Source organism: Mizuhopecten yessoensis, unplaced genomic scaffold, assembly GCF_002113885.1.
Source record: "Mizuhopecten yessoensis strain PY_sf001 unplaced genomic scaffold, ASM211388v2 scaffold4359, whole genome shotgun sequence".
Classification (NCBI taxonomy): domain Eukaryota; kingdom Metazoa; phylum Mollusca; class Bivalvia; order Pectinida; family Pectinidae; genus Mizuhopecten; species Mizuhopecten yessoensis.
This window is the reverse complement of record NW_018405506.1, coordinates 719,364-738,753: the sequence shown is the minus strand read 5'-3', so window position 1 is coordinate 738,753 and position 19,390 is coordinate 719,364. Positions and strand designations below refer to the sequence as shown.

The window sequence follows — 19,390 nt, the reverse complement described above, 5'->3', positions numbered from 1 at the left end:
TATTTCGTTTCAGTAAATATGGTTTTCTTGTGTCTAAATAACAACATGTTCACCTCAACGAAACACCGTAGTTGATAAACGTTACACGATGTGCAGTGCGCGCACAACCAAAAAATGTGATATCATAACGTTCGGATAACGTTAACTGGTCGACATATTTCGCACAGTTGTTTGATGGGTTCATTCGTCGTAATTGATAAATATCTAATTTAAAAAAAGACACAAATAGTCACCTCAACAACAGTTCGTTTTTGATATATCTTACAGTTATGTTTAAACATTTTAATTACTTTGTTTTAAGCAAAAAATCTGTTATATAAATATTCAACTGTTACCAACTGAGAGACATATATCACTATTTTTGATATTGATATTTTTTATATCTTTTTTCATGTACATAATATTAATAAATATTAAAGTCGAATCTTGCTCAATAATCGGTAATGTTTCAGGCATGTGTGCCCAAGGGTTCTGTCCTTGGTCAATAGGTATCTATTACAGTTAATAAATAAGTATCTTATAATTTACTTTCTCTATCAAAACTGATTGCAGATGATTATTAAAACAACGTTGAAGTTAAAAATTGTATGACCATGTTTAGCTGTTATTCTTATAAAACAGAAGCTGTATTTTTCGTATTTGTCATATTTTATTGCGACAAATACATGTAAAGTATAAGTGTCTATAAGGCCCTTTTTGGCCCCGGTATACCCGAATTTGTCTTCCTCATGCGCAAAAACTAATGCAAACGTTTGACCGAAAGTGGAGTTTTGGGGTACCTAAAGGGGTAGGGTAAACTACAAATATAATTTCCTGTTTTCAAAATGGCTAAAACATGGAAACATGTGTAAATCAAACAGGCATATATAAAAGAATTAAAAAGGACGAAAATTCAATCGTTACTTAACGATTGTTTATATAAAACAGCGGATTAAGTCAGGGGCTTGTTCAAGGTAATTTTCAAATGAAACGTGTTTTGTTTTTTCAATATTTTCCTTTTAATTATTATTTTGAGTTGAAATTTACAACTTTACTTACATGAAATTCATATTAATTCACACTTTCCTTTTGTTTAATACTGAGTTATGGCTTCTGGGCACTTCTCAAACCTGTCAATTTCAAATATCTCTTAATCTTAAGTGAATTAAAAGGTGCATGACACCATTAATATGCTTTCAGTAAACGATATTAATAGTTAATATTTTATATTTTATATATCATATAATATTTGCTCAACACCTGTGGCTGAAGTGAGTTCTAGGTCCTGATTTGTTTTCTTACTTATCAAAGTTAACATGCAAATACAAAATGTTTGATGATTAATATAGATTAAGTTTGATATACTGGTAATTTTAAGTCTCCTAGTCTCAAGGAAAGTGTCTGTTTTAATAGTTACAGTTAACCAAGTTAATTGTTTTATTAATTGTTCTGCCTGATTTCAATAATAAGGGCTGATTGTACATAAAAGGCATTTTAGGATAAGCATGCAACTTGGCATATATATTAGTTATGTGATGAGATTTAATTTGTGAAAGTTTCATACTTATCCCCCAATGCCTTTTCAGTTAAAACAAACATTTCTTGTGTTTTGGAGTACAAGGACTATAGTGCATCTCTTTGCCAGACACTAAATATTTCCTTACAATGTCAGTCTATATGAATGTATGTAGATTAAACAGGCTCAGTAGAGTGTTTATAGTAGTCAGTGGTACGTATGACATTTCATGCTTTGAATACTCCAAGAGAGACCAGGGCCGTTTTCGTTTAAACGGTCAAACCGATCGGACCACTGTTGTCCGTTTATTAAATAAGGTCGGACCTAGTGATCTGATGCTGCTTTCAGGCGAGCCTTGAGAAAGCCTTGCATAAACGAACAGGCCCCAAGTCAAATAGACCAGTATTGTCAGGAATTATTTGGTGTTAGGCAAGGAGATGCTCTTTGAAGAAGTATATTTTCTTTTAACTGGTAACTTTATTACACTTACAATTTTTTAATCCCATTTTGTTCAATTATTGAGTTTCATTTCTCATATGTAAATACGTATTTTCTTTGATCTGTTGACCATTCTGTGGCCAGCTTGCCAGGTCGATAAGAAAACCATGACATTATAAGCGAGAGTCACCAAAATATTATCTAAATGAACATGCATTCTTTTGACTGAGAATATTATGGATGTATTTATTTTTCAAAGAAATAAAAAACTAAATATGTTTTAAGAGCAAACAAAATGTTCCACACATCAATCAATATGTATACAAAACAGGAAACATTTATGCAAATAAAAGAATTATTCAACCTCATCTTTATAACAGCGTGTCTGATTGGATGCTTCTGGTCACATGACTGGGCAATACAATATCTTATCCACTACTCTGTAAATATTAAACATTATGAACAAAGTGTTGTAACTGTACATAAGAAAAGGACATAACTTACACTGGCAATAAAACGACTTAAAATATGTAATTTTAATGTTGTGTCATTATCAATGTTTCTCAGAGAAAAATTGTCCAGCAACATAATCAAATCCTCTACAGACCTACACATTGCTTTCGATAGATTTAATGAACAGACCACAGAGCCAATACAGCTGACAACAACGTAGTAACGATTAACTCCGAATTACTTCCCTTGCATCTCGGATTACATTGATGAGGAGCGTGCGTGTGTAAAGTTGAGCAATATTTTATGCACATACATGTACTGAAACAAAGTTATACTGTTCAGAGCAATCAGCAAGGATGTTTAACTGTTGTTGCAAAAATTACATTTCCAAAGTTCACCCAGAAGAATTTCAAACTGTTTCATTGTCTGAGCACAAACTGCATTTTTTAGACATCCGTTCCATGAGTCCATTACTGTATTACTGGAAAAGTGTTTCCTTCCCTCCAAACGATATTATTTTTGTATATTGTGTTTTCATTCCCCATTGTCGCAATTTATACAGATACTATAGGTTAACAAATCCATCATATGAATTGTTCACAATTCGTTGGTTTAGTCTCATCTCGTCCTGCGATATTTCAGATTTGTTTTTTTTAGCCTTTTGAGTCGTCCGGTGTTTTTAAGGTTTATAAATCCCTGTTTCATTTTGATTTTGTTTATTGTATATACTCTTTGCCTTTTACTTTATATAGATCCCACAAACTAGCAGCATAATTAAGTCAAACTTCTGTAAATAGTGCCTTGCATAACAGCTGGAGATTGTTTCATCTGGGTACAAAATGTTTTTCAATCCTCCAACATTGCTTGCAATTTAATTGATATACTGATGATTTTGGTTATTCTTTAATTCCAAAGACGATATATTTTTATGTTTTTCTTCCTGTTTTCCAATTCTATTATGGCTTCCTGAGCAGCAGTGAACGCCGTGTGTTGAGTAAGTTTGGACTTTCTTTGAAACTCCCCTGGAGGTCGCGCAAGTTCTTTTGTTTACTCCCTCTCTGTCTTGTTTTTCTTCACATTCTATTTAGTTCTATCCCCCTCAATCAAGTAGCTTCTCTTCTTATGTGTTTTGCATCATTTCAGCACATTATCATGACAAAGACAAGACACGGAGCAGCACAAAACCACATCGAGTCCGAAGTGGAGAAGTGGTTGTATTCGTTGTCGTCTTTTTGTGCATTAAAGTTCTTTTGTCTAACATGTCATCGTATTTACCATCTAAAGCTCGACATTTGTGTTGCATGTTTTACACATCAATTGTTTACATCAACCCATGGTACTGTAAACGTCCCATATGTTGATTTTAGCTTGACCTTCGACGTTCACAATGATACCGAGCGCATTCTACTTCTATCAGCATCATCATCTTCTAAAGTTTACAGCCTGATCAGCTGGCATATACACGTCGTCACTTAAAACTTAAAGTTACACAACGGCATTAGTTCCATCAACCACGCAGTCGTATAGAATGAATAATTCATACTCATTGTTAAAGATATTTCATATCCCAAGGAATCGAACTAATATATAAGACTTTCTAAAATCAAAAAGGGCATATCTTTAAGAATATGTTTAAGACATTTTGTTTGTCTATTAAAACAACAAACTGATATATGTATTGATGATAGTATTGCGAAATAATCATCAGTAAATGTATTTCGAAATTATTTTAATCAATTCACTACGGACACCGAACCGATTTTCAGAAACAGAGAGTTAAAATGACTAAAAGATGAAAAAGAAAACATTGTCTCTCGACCTCGACTGATGTTTGTAAACACCGCCGTTCATATATGTAACTACAGTACCAAGAAGCTAGCCAAATGAGTTGTGTGGCCTGTCAATATATGTTTTGAGATGTTGGTCGTCTTTCAGCGTGAGATGCCAATGTGGACATAGGAGGCCGATATTCTGACCAGTTTAGGTCGTACTCCTGACTAAAGACATCAATGAGTCACATAATTAACAGCGAGAGTGATAAGCATTCCCAATAGAAAGACAACTAGGCTTAGTAGGACATCCTTGGGCTCGGGATTCGGGATCATTGTTACAGAAATGTCCCAGCACATACACTGAGAACAGCCTTATCGTGTCATCCTAAACTTCCTCAGTTAGAATGTGTGAAATATGTCACAAGTTGATCTCGACACACGCGAAAAGAAACTCGAAACATGCGTGTCCCCAAGGTACAGAGAGGCAAGGAAGGTGTGGAAGTAGTAACAACTATCCCTAACTATTGTTCAGTATTATTAACGTGTGTGTCTCTCCTTTTGTAAGGATCAGAAGACCAAGAATTCAGTTTGCCGGACAATATCAGCCGTAGCTGCTTGTTGTGAATTTGCAAAAAACGAAATTCGATCCAAAACCACTATACAAAATATTTGTATAACGATACTCTCTTATTGTATTCGTTATAAGACTGTTTTGTCGTCTTTAATTAACGAAACCAAAAAATAAATCACAAAAATGGCTACAATCGATCTTCCATGCATCAGTTTCTGGTTTTTTTCTGTGTTCCTATGAAAAGGGACGGAACAGCATTGGAGAAACGCCAACATATCTGAAGTTCGTAACCCAACAAAACATGAAAACAAAAAACGAGAGTAAATGTGTTTAAAGTACTTATAAATAGGATCATTCATGAGTTTCCATTTCATATGAGATTTATGAAACAAGATTTTTTCATTTTTGCTCGCTAGATTGAAAAATTCTTGGACTCGTTTCATAAATCTCATATGATATGAAAACGAGTGTAAGATCCTTCTTATCAGCTAATAAAGATTTGTGGCATTAATCGTGTAAAACGACAATTTTCATGCAACCTTGAAATTTAAAAAATCGCATCTTTGACTCCAGTGTGTAAGTCTGTGACGTCATGTACTTATCCTAGGCGTGACGTCACAATTGAAACAATTGAAACTTCCAACCAACCACAGGGCTGATAGGTCATTTAACATGGGTTAATACGCAAACTAATATGACATGGGTATATTCACTGGATAACACAGTACATTATGTGATATTAATATTAATCGATGATGTAGTTTACAGATGAATTTTATAACAAATCAGGAATGCATTTATGTATTGAAAAAGACAAGAAGTAGAGGTGTACAACAATTTTTGTTAAATTTTGTTAACCACAGTTCAACATCTTACTCGAACAAGCTGGTTTTCAAAAATAAGAAAGAGAAATATTTTCCGATTTTGTTTTTTGCAATTTGAAAAATAAGTTAAATACACATGTTAAATAACGTTCACTAGATGCGTGATAGTGTTGTTTTATAATCGACGAGTCACGCCGCGAAAGGATTTGTGTTTACTTAACACACAGCTACCTTATAGAACTTTCCTGAAAACTTGTTTTCAAAATTCCTCAAATATTTCGGTATATTTCATCTAAATCAATTTTGAGTGCTGTGAACGCTAACTATCAATCATTACGGTTCAATTGTTCAGGATTGCAATTAATCAAACCGACGGAAGTTTCCAAACAAATGGTTGATAAACACATGCATTTACCAATAAATCTGCGTTTTAATGGATTTCCCCGCAATTAATAAACCGGAGCAATTTGGCAGAAAGCAGTTTATGTTCAACACAACATAACAATAATGTAATACCTCACTAATCGAAGTTATTATTTCTATAATAATCAAGGAAAGACCATAATTTTTAATACAATACCGATCAAATTTACAAAGGAGTTATTTCTGCCAAATGCATGGCTTGTGCTTATCTCTAAATGAATTCCTTAATCAGCAACTCGTTAGTTTTAAAAATTATGTGTGTTACTAAAATCGTACAACTACACAGAAATGAAAAAAAATTAACCCAACAGAGCCCCCATCGTATTTTAGCGTATCCGGTATATGCAGTGCGTGGAGGCACATATAGTTCAATACGCAGCTAGTTCCATGCTAACATTAAATCAGATAGTGGGAATGATATCTGATGTATATCTCTGTATAAGACTCTTAGTGGAATCGGGTTAGGTATAATCGCACTTGAAGACACAGCTCGTGACATTTGTGTCGCGTACTTGTCAAACACCAGCTTTGAAAAATTGAAATCCAGCTTTTCGTTTTTATTCTTCCTTGATCTCCCTCTCTCATTTGGATTCATTATGACGTCACTTCCTTTGTTGCCTCTCGCATGGCCTACAGTTCTACTTTTTAGCTTTTGGCTCTCTATACGTCGAATCTCTTTGCTTTCCTGGATTTTCGTCCGCAGTGTTACTACTGCTACACCTACTTTCACCATATACCGACCTAATTCATCAATTGAAGAACGCGTCAGAGGTCTACATAGATAAGAGTCGTAGATATGTATAGGATGAAAGAGCAGCGTTAAAGCAGTCGAATTTCTGACATTTTACAATAGAGGAAAACACTATGTTCAAGTCAATGATTGCTCTTGGGAAGCAGAATTGTTTTCTATAGAATAAAGTGTTTGATAGGAGAATGAATTTTAAAAATCTTGTTTGTGGTGTTTTGGGGTTTTCGGTTCGACTGACGCTGTGCTGTGTGTAAATGTAAACACCATGGGGAGGCGTGCATCTTTACGTCTGTCCAAAAGAGACTGCGTCTAGTACATTATGTAGCTTCCACTCACACTAGACGTTGATCTAATGGTGACATATCCCGTACCATTTCCAATTTGCTATTGTCATATTTGTAACAGGGGCCCCAAACAGGAGGTGGGTACTCGCGAGATGGACGGACAAGAGATTCATCAGTGTTTTTTGTTTTATTTTTGCTGGAACTTATTTCTATTTTTCTTCTAAAAACTCCTAGAGTCGTATAAGCTTTAACTGTAATGTCGTTTATGAGGGTCTCCCATTTCAGTGTATAGTGACTCCTAAGTAGTTAGCCTTGTCAACATGTTGAGGAGAGATGGTTATATAGGGTAGAGTGTTATTGTAGACTGTGGGGGATCTATTGCGACAGGCAAAGAGGATGGTAGATTTTTCTGAGTGATAGGCAATTTCTATTTTCTTCCTAAGATTAGAATATATATAAACCAGACGGTAGGGTTTCCGCATCAGTACAGTCAGATTCACAGTACATTTCTTTCATTTCCAAAGATTTCAAAGTTTGGTGGAAACATCTCGGAATGTTTTATAGAAGGACTGAGCTATGTCTGTGTGCCAATATTGATGTCTGGTTGCAGATGTTGTTTATGTTTGAATGCTTTGAATGGGATATTCTGATTTTTAATTGGACTTTATTATTGGGAAACAGCAAATTTCACGCAGGCTTAAGTTCAAGTCCTTTATTTAGCTTTGAGCAAGTAGCTCATCAGCAAATCAACCCAATGCATAATATGTCATGTCATGGCAACAGTATTCAGTGCAAAGAAGTTGCAGTATACAAAGGCACGGGTACATACATAGAGGATATTTAATGTTGTCTTCAGGTAATAAAAAATACATTTCACTCGTGAACTGCGCACTCGTGCAAAATATAAAAATATTAGCCACACAAGTGAAATATATTTGTTATTACTGAAGACACCATTGAAGTTTCTATTTATTACATTTTTAAAGCGTAAAACATGAAAAATGAATTGCATTTAAAAAAGGGGCGGGAATCAGAAGCGTAATTGTTAGCACCATATTCTAATGACGTCACACTTGACAACAAGGCTGCGCGCCATTTTGAATGGGATACTCAACGCGAGGGGTTCTGCTATTTTCTGGTATGCTTGCTTATAAAAATGTCATTACTAGTACAAATATAACAATAAAATAATAATAAAACAGTGTGAAAAATATCAGTTTAATCAAGTTGCTAGAATCCGATATTTCACTGGAAAATATGTAATAAGTTGTATTATCATAAGACAATGTAGTAATATAACCATTATGTATAATTAGACAGTTAAGAAGGACTTCTTTATCTAATATTGTTCGTTTTAAAGATAAACTTAATTACTTCCAGATTTTTTATGCACTTGATATCTGAGTTAACTTGTAAGCAGATGGATAACGTCAGTAGTACTTCTTAATGAAATTAACTCTGATTATTTGATGGATAGGACATATAGGTAAACAATGATATTCATTATCGATCGCATTACATTAACATTGATTACAGAACCTCTGTGATCATTTCAGTAATATTATTATTTAGTCCTGTCTCGACAGACAAGCAATGCCATAGAGGCGTGGTGATGTGTGAGATTTAGGTTTTTGCCTTTACTTTTATACCAACGTTACAGACATGCGCAGTGATGTTATGTTAGGCTACTACCAGTGCTATTTTATATATGGTGGTGGATTCCCTAGAACTATTTAAAGATCGTTTANCGTTTAAAAAAAAAAAAAAAAAAAAGGAAACGTGTTCGCAGACACTGAACTAATTTTATGCGATAATTAAAGTTTTGGTTGCACATTTTCTGAAAATGTCACGTTTTATAATATTTCAAACATTGATTTCACGTTTCTGATTTTTTAAGCACATTTTGTGTACAATATGTAGTTGTGTGTATGTTGATACAGGCATCGTTGATGTGTCCTTGCACATATCTCATACTGATACATGTACTTGGCTGAACACACGCACCTTAGTTGTGTGCGCCTTCGCAAGATTTAAACGTGTGCGTTGATTCGTGTATCAAATCATTCGTGTATAAATTTTGGCTCTTTATGATTTTTGTAACAGACAGAAACAATGTCAAGTTATGATTAACACGACCGTGTGTGATGGTTATATACGATCGCACCACAGGTGTCTAACAAACAGGTATATAGATATAATTGCCTGATGAACTAAAGTAAGCCTCGTATGGATTAAGTGAAGAGCGTATTCTGTAACAGTTCATTAAGACTCATTTCCCTTCGTCAAGTCTTGCATGCAGCCAGATAAACATCAGATGACCCTAGTTTTCTTTCCGTGTCTTTATCTTCATTACACAACCAGATACTCGTGAACAACTGATAGAATCAATTCATCTCTAACAGGAAATATCTTTCAAAAATCGAGGCTGTAGTGTTTGATGTATAACGGTAATAAAAACGTATTTTCGATTCACAAGTTATTACAACTTAACACGAAACTGTGCTGACTCTCTTTGCAGCACGTATTTCTCGTTTCATGTTGTTTAGAGATATGCTTTTTTGCACCTCTTAAAAACGTGTGTTTTCTAATTTCTCTCAAACATGAACTTTTAAGCCTGTACTATCTTCTGATGTCGTATTTGGTTTTAACTTAACGCTGAATGTGTAGTCAGCTTACATCCCCTGCAAAATGTGTTTGACCATGCAATTAATCTCACGAATAACAATCCGGAAGAACTAAAAAAAAAAAAAAAAACCCAGCAAATCTTGCTATCAGTATTTCTCTATGTTATTCTGGAATAAACATCTTGTTTTCAATCTTACTTTTAAGTGTGGTTCGTCTGATGCGAATGTACATGTACATCGAAACAGCTCACATTTCCAGGTTTTAAGCTCATCAAAATAATGTACGAGAAATTTCCCCCCTCCCGTAAGGGGGGTTTGGTGGATCTCCCCCCCCCCCCCCCCCCCCNTGTGTTTTCTAGAACGTCTCAGAAGCGATTTCCCGTGTTTTGAGGATTGTTTTTATGTTTAATTAACAAGAAGAAAAAAACATATTTTAAGTATGGCCCAAAGACTTTTTTTGTGTACTGGAAAGAAAATTGAAAATTAAAGTTTCGGTTCAAATTCTCTATCAACAGCCTGTTTTAGAAGTCAGATGGTATTATTATAGGGGCAACCTGGTGATGACAAATGTATAAATCCACAGGGGGCTTGTTCATTATGACCTAATTTGGCGTCCCGCCCGCAAGGGGGATACGAGCGGTCCACCGTCAAAAAATAAATGTAGGGACGCACAATATCTAGTCTTCAGACATTGTACCTACAGTACAGTACTTCATGAAATAGTTTGTCGTACAAAAGACCAAATAACACCATAACATCGTTGCTGTTTAATTAATGAGTTACTGGCATCACTAAGTTGCAAAACAAACGGATAAGTTCAAATCAGTGCGACACCCAAGGCCACTAGCTACATAGTCTCGCGTTTTATAATTGTTGACTAATTCACTAGTGTAGACAATGATATATCTGAAATGTCCACGCTGATTAACTCATGTAAGGGTGTGCATATTACCAACAGTGGTACATTTGCTAAGCTATCTGGTTAACATGGTACAACTTAGGAGGCACTTACGCGTCACCTTTAAATTTATTTTAAAATTATCATACTTGTAAGTACAGCATATCATCTTATTCTGGTACGTACAACTTATTACTACGTACACAACAGTATGCTGTGTGAAGATACTTTCTTGTTCGTACACGATGGTAAGCTATAAGTACCGCAATGAGATACTATGTTGTACATACAAGATAGTTAAACAGTTCCAACAATATATACAATACCAAAATAATTGAATGGATATGTTTAGTCGATTATACATAATATTGTCAGCCGAAAAAAAACTTTATCGTAAAGATATGATTAATATCGCCCGGGCGGTTAGGAAGGTTACATTAAAACATATATTGGAGCGGCCAATAATATAATTATGCAATTTACGCTAGTATATTTCCGCCGAGCGTTGCAAGTTGCAACTTGGGGTTTTGCGGAGGTGGTAAAATAAAAAACACACTTTAGGATCAAGATATAAGGTAGACGAGCGTAGCGATGCCAACAAATATTGTTTTAATAAAGTAAATATAGTAAAAATATCAGATAACGGAAACCCACAATATTTGCTAGGATGCCGTATGGGAATGTGTGGGGCGAAATTTTTTTTTATACAAGCTCCGTGCATTATTAGATACATTTTAAAATGTTAAGATGTTCCCATTACCGGTCGATCAGAACATTTCGGGCCGGCCCGGAAAAGGTCAGTCCGCCGCTAAAAGGTGGGGCCCGGGGGTGTGTCCCCCCCCCCCCCCCCCTTAAATCCGCGCCTGCATCGATATCACATAAGGAATGAACGGGTCTCATGGAATTTCCAAATGTAATAACATGTAACGTTACAATTTCAAGGTCAAAAATATAATGACGTCACGTAACCCAGTTTCTCTATCCTGTCTTGATAAGCTACTTTTTTCGAAAACTATTTATAATTTTATAATGCATTTGATTTTTCGAAAATGTATATTTGAAGAAAAAACTCCTTTGCTCACTTTGCGTACTAACAACAATAGTGTTGTTTAAACTTTATTGAGTCTGAGTTAACCAAAACATAACTATTACAGTTGTACATTATGTAAATACATGTAACAAGCCATTGGGACTGAACCGAGTATACGCTATATGTTGTGTAGACTGGCTACCATCCCCTAAGTTTTTATGAAGAATTTCTCAGCTGCATTTTACTACTAGCTCATCTTCCCCTAGTTTAGAACTTAGGGTGTGCAGTATCCTTTAACCTAAACTGATTATACAAGTAATGAGTGTTTGATCTCTATGTGCCGGTATATATGTAATGTAAATGCATGTAGACATTTTCATAACAGATGTATATTTTATGTTCTTCGTGTAATTGTATAGCCCGTATTGGCCTCTATACAAGTGTACTTTAATCACCCTTAAGCTATATTGCTATGCCAAACTGCAATAATTATATTGAATGTATGAATGGCTCTATAGGACTGATGAGGATGACACCGATTTACGCTGTGATCCACGTGAGCTGCTCGGGATGAGGAGGAGCGCTTGATACGGAGGCTGCTTGGAGAGCTGTATTGACACTGGACCAGTAAGGTGTGTGTGTGTACACAGTGTTGTATTCCGAGCTGAAGTATAAACCCAAACTCTCCTAGCTGTGTGGTCTCCCGACTTGTATCCACGGACCCTCTCTTAGCTATTGTGTATAGCGCTGATCCCTACTCTTTGCCGGACACTTATCGGGGGTGTACTACTGATCCTTGTTATTTCGGAGATATTAGGCAAGCTCTACTTATCCAGACTACACCGGATTGCAATAAACCCCGACCTATCATAAGTACCATCCGGGACAAAAATCCCGACTCTTTATTCTCCAGAGAATGGCGGACTCAGCTAGAGATGAGTGTGACCGGCGAAACATCGTGGTTTTGGCAGTGGACACAAGCGAGCATTCGGAGTGGGCATTTGACTGTAAGTTCAATCTTAATCTATATCAGGTGTTGTATGTATATCTACCCTTAGTCTGTATCACGTGCTTACCCTTACTTTGTATCACGTGATTATATATATAAATGTATCTACCATTTGTCCCTATCCTGTGCTTCTGTACCTCTACCCTGATCTCGATACGAGCAACTGATTACATAAGTCTCAGTATTCTCTTACATAAGCAAAGCATGTATCCCTAAAGTATCTAGTCACGTAATTCTGTAACGTGCAGTCACGTGATTGATATGTCCGCCATGTGAAAGCACTGTTGCGAGACTACAGATTATCATACCCCTGTCACGTATATACTGGGTATACGATATGTATTATATAACAGTTGCACGTTCAACATCGCTGGCCCAGTGTTAAAGCATCTTACAGATTATGTGCAGTGTCCTACGGGATCCCAACCTAACAATTGTCGCTTAAAACCTTTCGATTGCTGTCTTGTCCACAGCGAAAAGCTTGTGCAATCGTTGTAAGTCATAGGACCCTAGAGTATGGGGCACATGTGTTTATTGCTGTCTCTAAATCCCAAGACTGGCTTCCTTACAGTTATATTTAACATATAACGGGAACGGCTATGTTGACTTTGGTACATACCAACGCCATCATTCCGTCACGGTGTTAACCAATATAAAACGTCACCCTAATTGCCCTATTCCGACCTTCACCTCACCTCCGTACGCGCAGGGGCTGTCTTTCAGTGAATAGTCGCCTGTACTGATAACGTACATATACACGTGCCAGACGAATGGTAGAGGAGACTCCTCTAATCATCATAGAGTACCTGGAGCATAATCTTCAGGTTTTACAAACAAGCGTAATTGCACAAGATGATCAATAATGGCTCCATGCTGTTTCCGCTAAAAGCAATCTTCTTCAAACTCTATCGATTGTCCTTGTGACGACAGCACTTGGTTTTGTTCGCCTTTCTTTTCTACGGCCATTAACTGGTTGGTCATGCTGGGAGAAGAGATGGGGGTACGGGCGTTTGTGGTATCGATTTGTTCTCCTCCCCAGTCCAAGGTCACCTCACACCGAACACATTAACGACAACCATTAGTCGTGTAAACTGAGTACACATAGTACAGTATGTCCGTTAGCTGGGTCGGTCTTCTGGTGGAATTGGACCTAAATAAAGTGTTCGTCTTTCCCTTTATCCCTCTTCTTCTTTTTCCTCCTCCAATGATCTGCATACCACCTATCCTGTATTGCCGCAGATGAAGGACGGACATCCCTGAACAATATGTAGTGTAAGGTATATAAAATTATTTGTCTTCAGATGTTCCTCGTCAGTAGGAGTTACAATATACCTGCCCCTAGCACTCATTAGTTGTTTCAAATAAAACATGTACCTGACTGAAACATATGCACAGTTGTCCTGTCACCATCAAGTAAAACCCCCTCATCAACAGTAGCCTGACACAAACCTACGTTTTCACAGATGCCTGATTTCGCTTATAATAACTAGAATCTAGGACAAACACATTTGTCGGTCTTCTTAAGACCATTAAGTACTTGACCCACACACGTGTAATAGTTCTCCTGATAGATAACATGTTGTTGTGCCATACACGTGCACGATACGTATATTCACACACGCTCATCATTTTATCTACATAAAACATACATGTATTTGTTTTGCCACATGTATGCATCATTTTATCTACAGATTACGTGCATGTATATCCAGACACGTGCATCAATTTGCATACATATTACATACATATATATCCAGAAATGTGCATGGTCTTCCTTTAGATATAAGATATCCACACATATGTATGATTCCATTCACCATATTACTTTAGATATTGACGTTAGCACTTATCACACTCTCGCTCAGTCAAACGTTGCTTACAGGATTATAAATCTAAGCAACATTTATTATTTACGAAGTACAATTGATTTAAATCATAGATATGATGCTCTAAGTGTTTCACTTAATCTAGGAATCTAGTAGGTACCGAATTCAACCAACATGTTCCAAAACGCAGATTTATAGACAGTATCGATAGCTAAGGTCGTGCCATTGAAAGTTAAATGTTTTGTTTGTCTGTATTAATGCGAGGCCCCAGATTGGACTCACATTGATATTTCAAGCGCGTAAATGTGCGTCTACCACCAAACGAATGAATCTGGCCACCAAAATGGTGACATTTGAATGTATTCCGATAGAGCCACTTAAATGACTCTAATGAGAAAAAAATCTATTACTTGTACAACATTCAAATATAGAGTACATGTAGTTGCAGTGTTACAAACATAGGAGCAACTAACACACAATATAAACAAAAACATTCAGCTGGCCTAAGTGGGGTCGGCCAAAACTGCACCCACTCAATATAATGCAAAACTCATCAGCTGACATAAGGGGTAGGAAGAGGGTAGGTTTATGCAGTGCTTCTATATGCTTTCCAAAATGGCTGCTGAATGGATAAGGGGTGTATGTACATTTGTATGTTATTGCTAATGGAATGTTAAGAACTATCGTAACAGAAGTCGATCGTCGCCATAATTGTTTTCTACACACATCTGTCAGCAGGGGGAATACAGCGCCTAAATCATGTACTTGTACAAAGAGGAGCAATGTTGTCCCTCCATTCGACAGCCATTAACATCACAACACGTGCTGGTTGTCCCAGGCGTGATAATATCCGGAACAGAGATATAAAACATGTAAACATAAAACATCAATCTACTTATCAGTACACAACAGCCGGTCGACAGGCGACCATCCCTCAGACACGTACACACAATGTTATATCATCATATACGTAACTAATATTTGGTGTTGTACGAGGTTTGAACTCTATACCTTTCATTACTTTATCCATCACACTACTGATAAGGCCATTCTAGATCTAATCAAGTATATTCACTGTTATATATCTGCTGACTGATACCTGGTAAGTCTGGTATTACCGGACAAATAAGGTCGTGATTGACTTCCTGTTTACCAGAAAATGTCCCAGTATAGAAACGATCGACTTCCTGTTTATTTGTCAATGTCTCAGTGTAAAAATGATCGACTTTCTGTTAACTTGTCGATGTCTCATTGTAGAAATGATCGACTTCCTGTTTATTTGTCGATTTCTCAGTGTAGAAATGATCTACTTCCTGTTTACCTGTCGATGTATCAGTGTAGAAATGATCTACTTCCTGTTTACCTGTCGATGTCTCAGTGTAGAAATGATCGACTTCCTGTTTACCTGTCGATGTCTCAGTGTAGAAACGATTGACTTCCTGTTTGCTTGTCGATGTCTCAGTGTGAAAATGATCGACTTTCTGTTAACTTGTCGATGTCTCAGTGTAGAAACGATTGACTTCCTGTTAACTTGTCGATGTCTCAGTGTAGAAACGATCGACTTCCTGTTTACCTGTTGATGTCTCAGTGTAGAAATAATCGACTTTCTGTTAACTTGTTGATGTCTCAGTGTAGAAACGATCGACTTTCTGTTAACTTGTCGATGTCTCAGTGTAGAAACGATTGACTTCCTGTTTACCTGTCGATGTATCAGTGTAGAAATGATCGACTTCCTGTTTACCTGTCGATGTCTCAGTGTAGAATGGATTGATTTCCTGTTTACCTGTCGATGTCCCGTTGAAGAAAACGATCGACTTTAAACCGGGGGATGTTTCGGTGGAAGGATTTAAATCTAGCTGATGGTTCCTAGCAGACGATCTTAACCTTAAAACCGTTCAAGCCTCAGCAATCTCAAAATTTCTAATCTTAACCTTAATTATACAAACTCCTCAATCAAGTTTTGTCACTGCATACTTCCAGTTCTTCACTGTAATTATTATAACCCAAAATCTCTGTACGATATCACAAATATCACTCTTGCTTACGAATGCCGAATTGAAAACTGACATTCGCCATATATTTTTATGCTGGAACACACATGTATCGAAATATGTTTTACAATTTCAGAAGTTACCTATTGGTTATTAAGGTGTACTAAAATTGCAGCTACACTACCATTAAACTGGCAGGTGATACCTGAAATTGATATAGATATAAATCGAAGTCAATCATCATTTGTCGTGTATATTTTATTGATCGTCCAAGGAGGACTTATGGAGACAGAATAACAATACCTATACACTTAGCATTGCCTCGAGTTTCCACTTCCTGTCCCTGGTGTTTGGTTCTATCGGTAGGTCACGTCCTGGTCGGAAAGCCCTTTCTACAACACGCTAAGTCACAACGGAATTATCGGTGTGTGGAGGTTTAAAACACCGAGCGCAATGAAGTCACTTACAGAACAATTAAGCTCTTCGTTCAATGTTGCTTAACGATTATTTCAAATTTTATATAAGGAACCCAATCTATATATTTTACAATTTTACGTTTATTGTGTGGGAACACTCGACTCTTCTTTTTGGTAACATTTGCCTTAAAACATGGTAACACTGTGGTAGCGGCCAGTCTGTGTATTGATCGTAGGGTTTGTCTTTCTATGAGAACCGCTATCCCGGGTTACACGATGTTTATCGTCAATTGGGCACCAGAAACATAAACAAGTTTTACAGCTATACAATCAATTTACTTAACGTCCTTGTAACACTTCACAGCCTAGCGGAAAATGAAGGGCAGTAACGTCGGTCCGCATACCGCCACAAGTACGTCTCATTAACGCGTGTTAAACGCGTGTTTATTTACCCGTTGCCCGTGCAAGGCACCTGTAGGTTTTACGCTCGACCAGTGGCTGGTAGATCCCAGGCCTGCTCGATTAAAAAATGTTTGTTTTATTTGTGTGGAGGCAATTACCATGCTCGAGAGCAATTCCATGGAGCTGCTGGAAGGTAGGTTAATGTATTTGTGAGGGTGTACGTAGGGCAGTGTTAAGCGAACCGATAACGCAAAATAGTGTTACGGCGGGTGGCATTTATTATATTGGATGTTCTGTCAGCAATTTCATATAGCTTTACGTATGAGAAAGGACTTGTATCGATAATCGAACTCTCAAAGTTTCTGATATCAGACTGATGACAATACCAACGCTACGTCCCTATGAGTGAAGCTGCAATGTTCTATATATCGGTACTGTTGATTACATAGGGTACGTGTTTCAAAGATATGACATATGTAAGTACGTAACCCTAACGTCAGATTAAGCCAGATTCTTTTTTCTGCGATATATTATACTGAAATACGTAAACGCGACACCATAATACGCCAGTCACTTGTTTCAACGATAAAACACAGTACGTAATGCGACGCTGGATAACGTCAGATTCTTGTTTCCGCGATATAACCCACGAACATGCATATGCTCGACATCAAATTACGTCAAACTTTTGTTTTTTTTGCGATATAACATCCACAGGTACGTCACTCTGACACCAGATTACGTCAAACTTTGTTTTTGCGATATAACTCCATCAAGTACGTCACTCCGACACCACATTACGTCAAACTTTTGTTTTTGCGATATAACACCATCAAGTACGTCACTCCGACACCAGATTACGTCAAACTTTTGTTTTTGCGATATAACACCCACAAGTACGTCACTGCGACACCAGATTACGTCATTCTTGTTTTCGGGATCGGTGGTTGTACATGGCTTAGCGTCCTAAGTTAAGGTCATTTTAAGGAGTTTCCACCCTTCGTAATACACATGTTTTTCTTGTCGTATTTTCGTGTCGTCATTTCCGTATTGCGTATCGGGCATTCCATTACCGTTGTGTAAATTATAGTAACACCGGGTAAACAATAGTACACGTGCGTGACGTGATACGTCAACACCCGATATCTAGACTTAACTTGGAAATGTGTAATCACACGTACTTCAGAAATAAAGCTTATGATACAAAGACATTAAATAACTCACGGGAAAACACTGACATACGATCAGACGACTTCAAGAAGGTCGTATATGAGGCGCATGGAATGCAGACTGATGTGTTTTGTTTACCGACCTCACCTGTACGTACCACGTGTTAACAGTAGTTCACAAGCTACGACTTTTGTTGTCGAGCGAGTTACGCTCTGTCAGATAAATCGGTTCACAAATGCAATTACAATAACTCTGTGAAAATAGTGGTTTGTAAAATATCAAGATCCCTATAAAATGCAAGTGCATGTGCGTGCACGGCATATGGTTATATATGTACCTGACATGTGAATATACCATGCGTAAGCAGACTATGGAATGATGTCCAAAGTGTACATGATTGAGAGTAATTTTGTTCCATAAAAGAACAGTAAATTGACAAATAAATATAGTAATTTAATTTATTTCCGTCGTTTTTGGTATATTAAATAAAATAAGTGTCATTGTATAAATTCTATCCCTCTGCAAAAAGTTCCGATTATTTTCAAGGTAGACAACTCTCATCAGGATCAAAATAATTGTAAAATGTAAAATAAATTAATTATAAAGACTTTGTGTGTATTTGGTTCAATTTTTCACTCTTTTTGTATGTAACTATGTGTCCTGTTTGATTTTGGCTTGTATTTAGTAACTTTTATCCATATAGTTTCAATAAAAAACGCTTTTTGTAACATGTTGTAGATATTTTATGATAAATAAAATATTTGTAGGGTTGATTAGCAATGTTTCTTTTCATTATTTTATTGTTGTAATAGTTTTGAACAATGCCACACGCTCAAAAAATGTGAAAGTGTTGAATTTGACAAAAATTCAATTTTTCGGTATTTTTTACAAATAAATCCCCAGTTTATCGGAATGCTTAGATTTTCATAAAATCATCTCTACATAGTGACATAACCATCATGTGAAACTTTCATTGAATTCTGATGGCTAATTGCGAAAGGGTGGAGCCTCCTTAA

The 19,390-nt window shown here is 36.6% G+C and overlaps 1 protein-coding gene across 2 annotated transcripts in view; it reads left to right on the top strand.

Annotated features, from left to right (window-relative positions):
- The first annotated feature begins 11,843 nt into the window (after positions 1–11,843).
- Positions 11,844–19,390, top strand: part of LOC110448827 (universal stress protein in QAH/OAS sulfhydrylase 3'region-like) — a 71,944-nt gene continuing 64,397 nt past the window's right edge. The window contains exon 1 of one of the 2 annotated variants that reach the window (XM_021495278.1): positions 11,844–12,567. In XM_021495278.1, the coding sequence (XP_021350953.1) occupies positions 12,477–12,567 (91 nt within the window). In that variant the 5' untranslated portion in view covers positions 11,844–12,476. Of the gene's footprint in view, positions 12,568–17,339; positions 17,398–19,390 lie in introns of those variants that run through there. The other variant, XM_021495279.1, reaches the window with a different exon arrangement.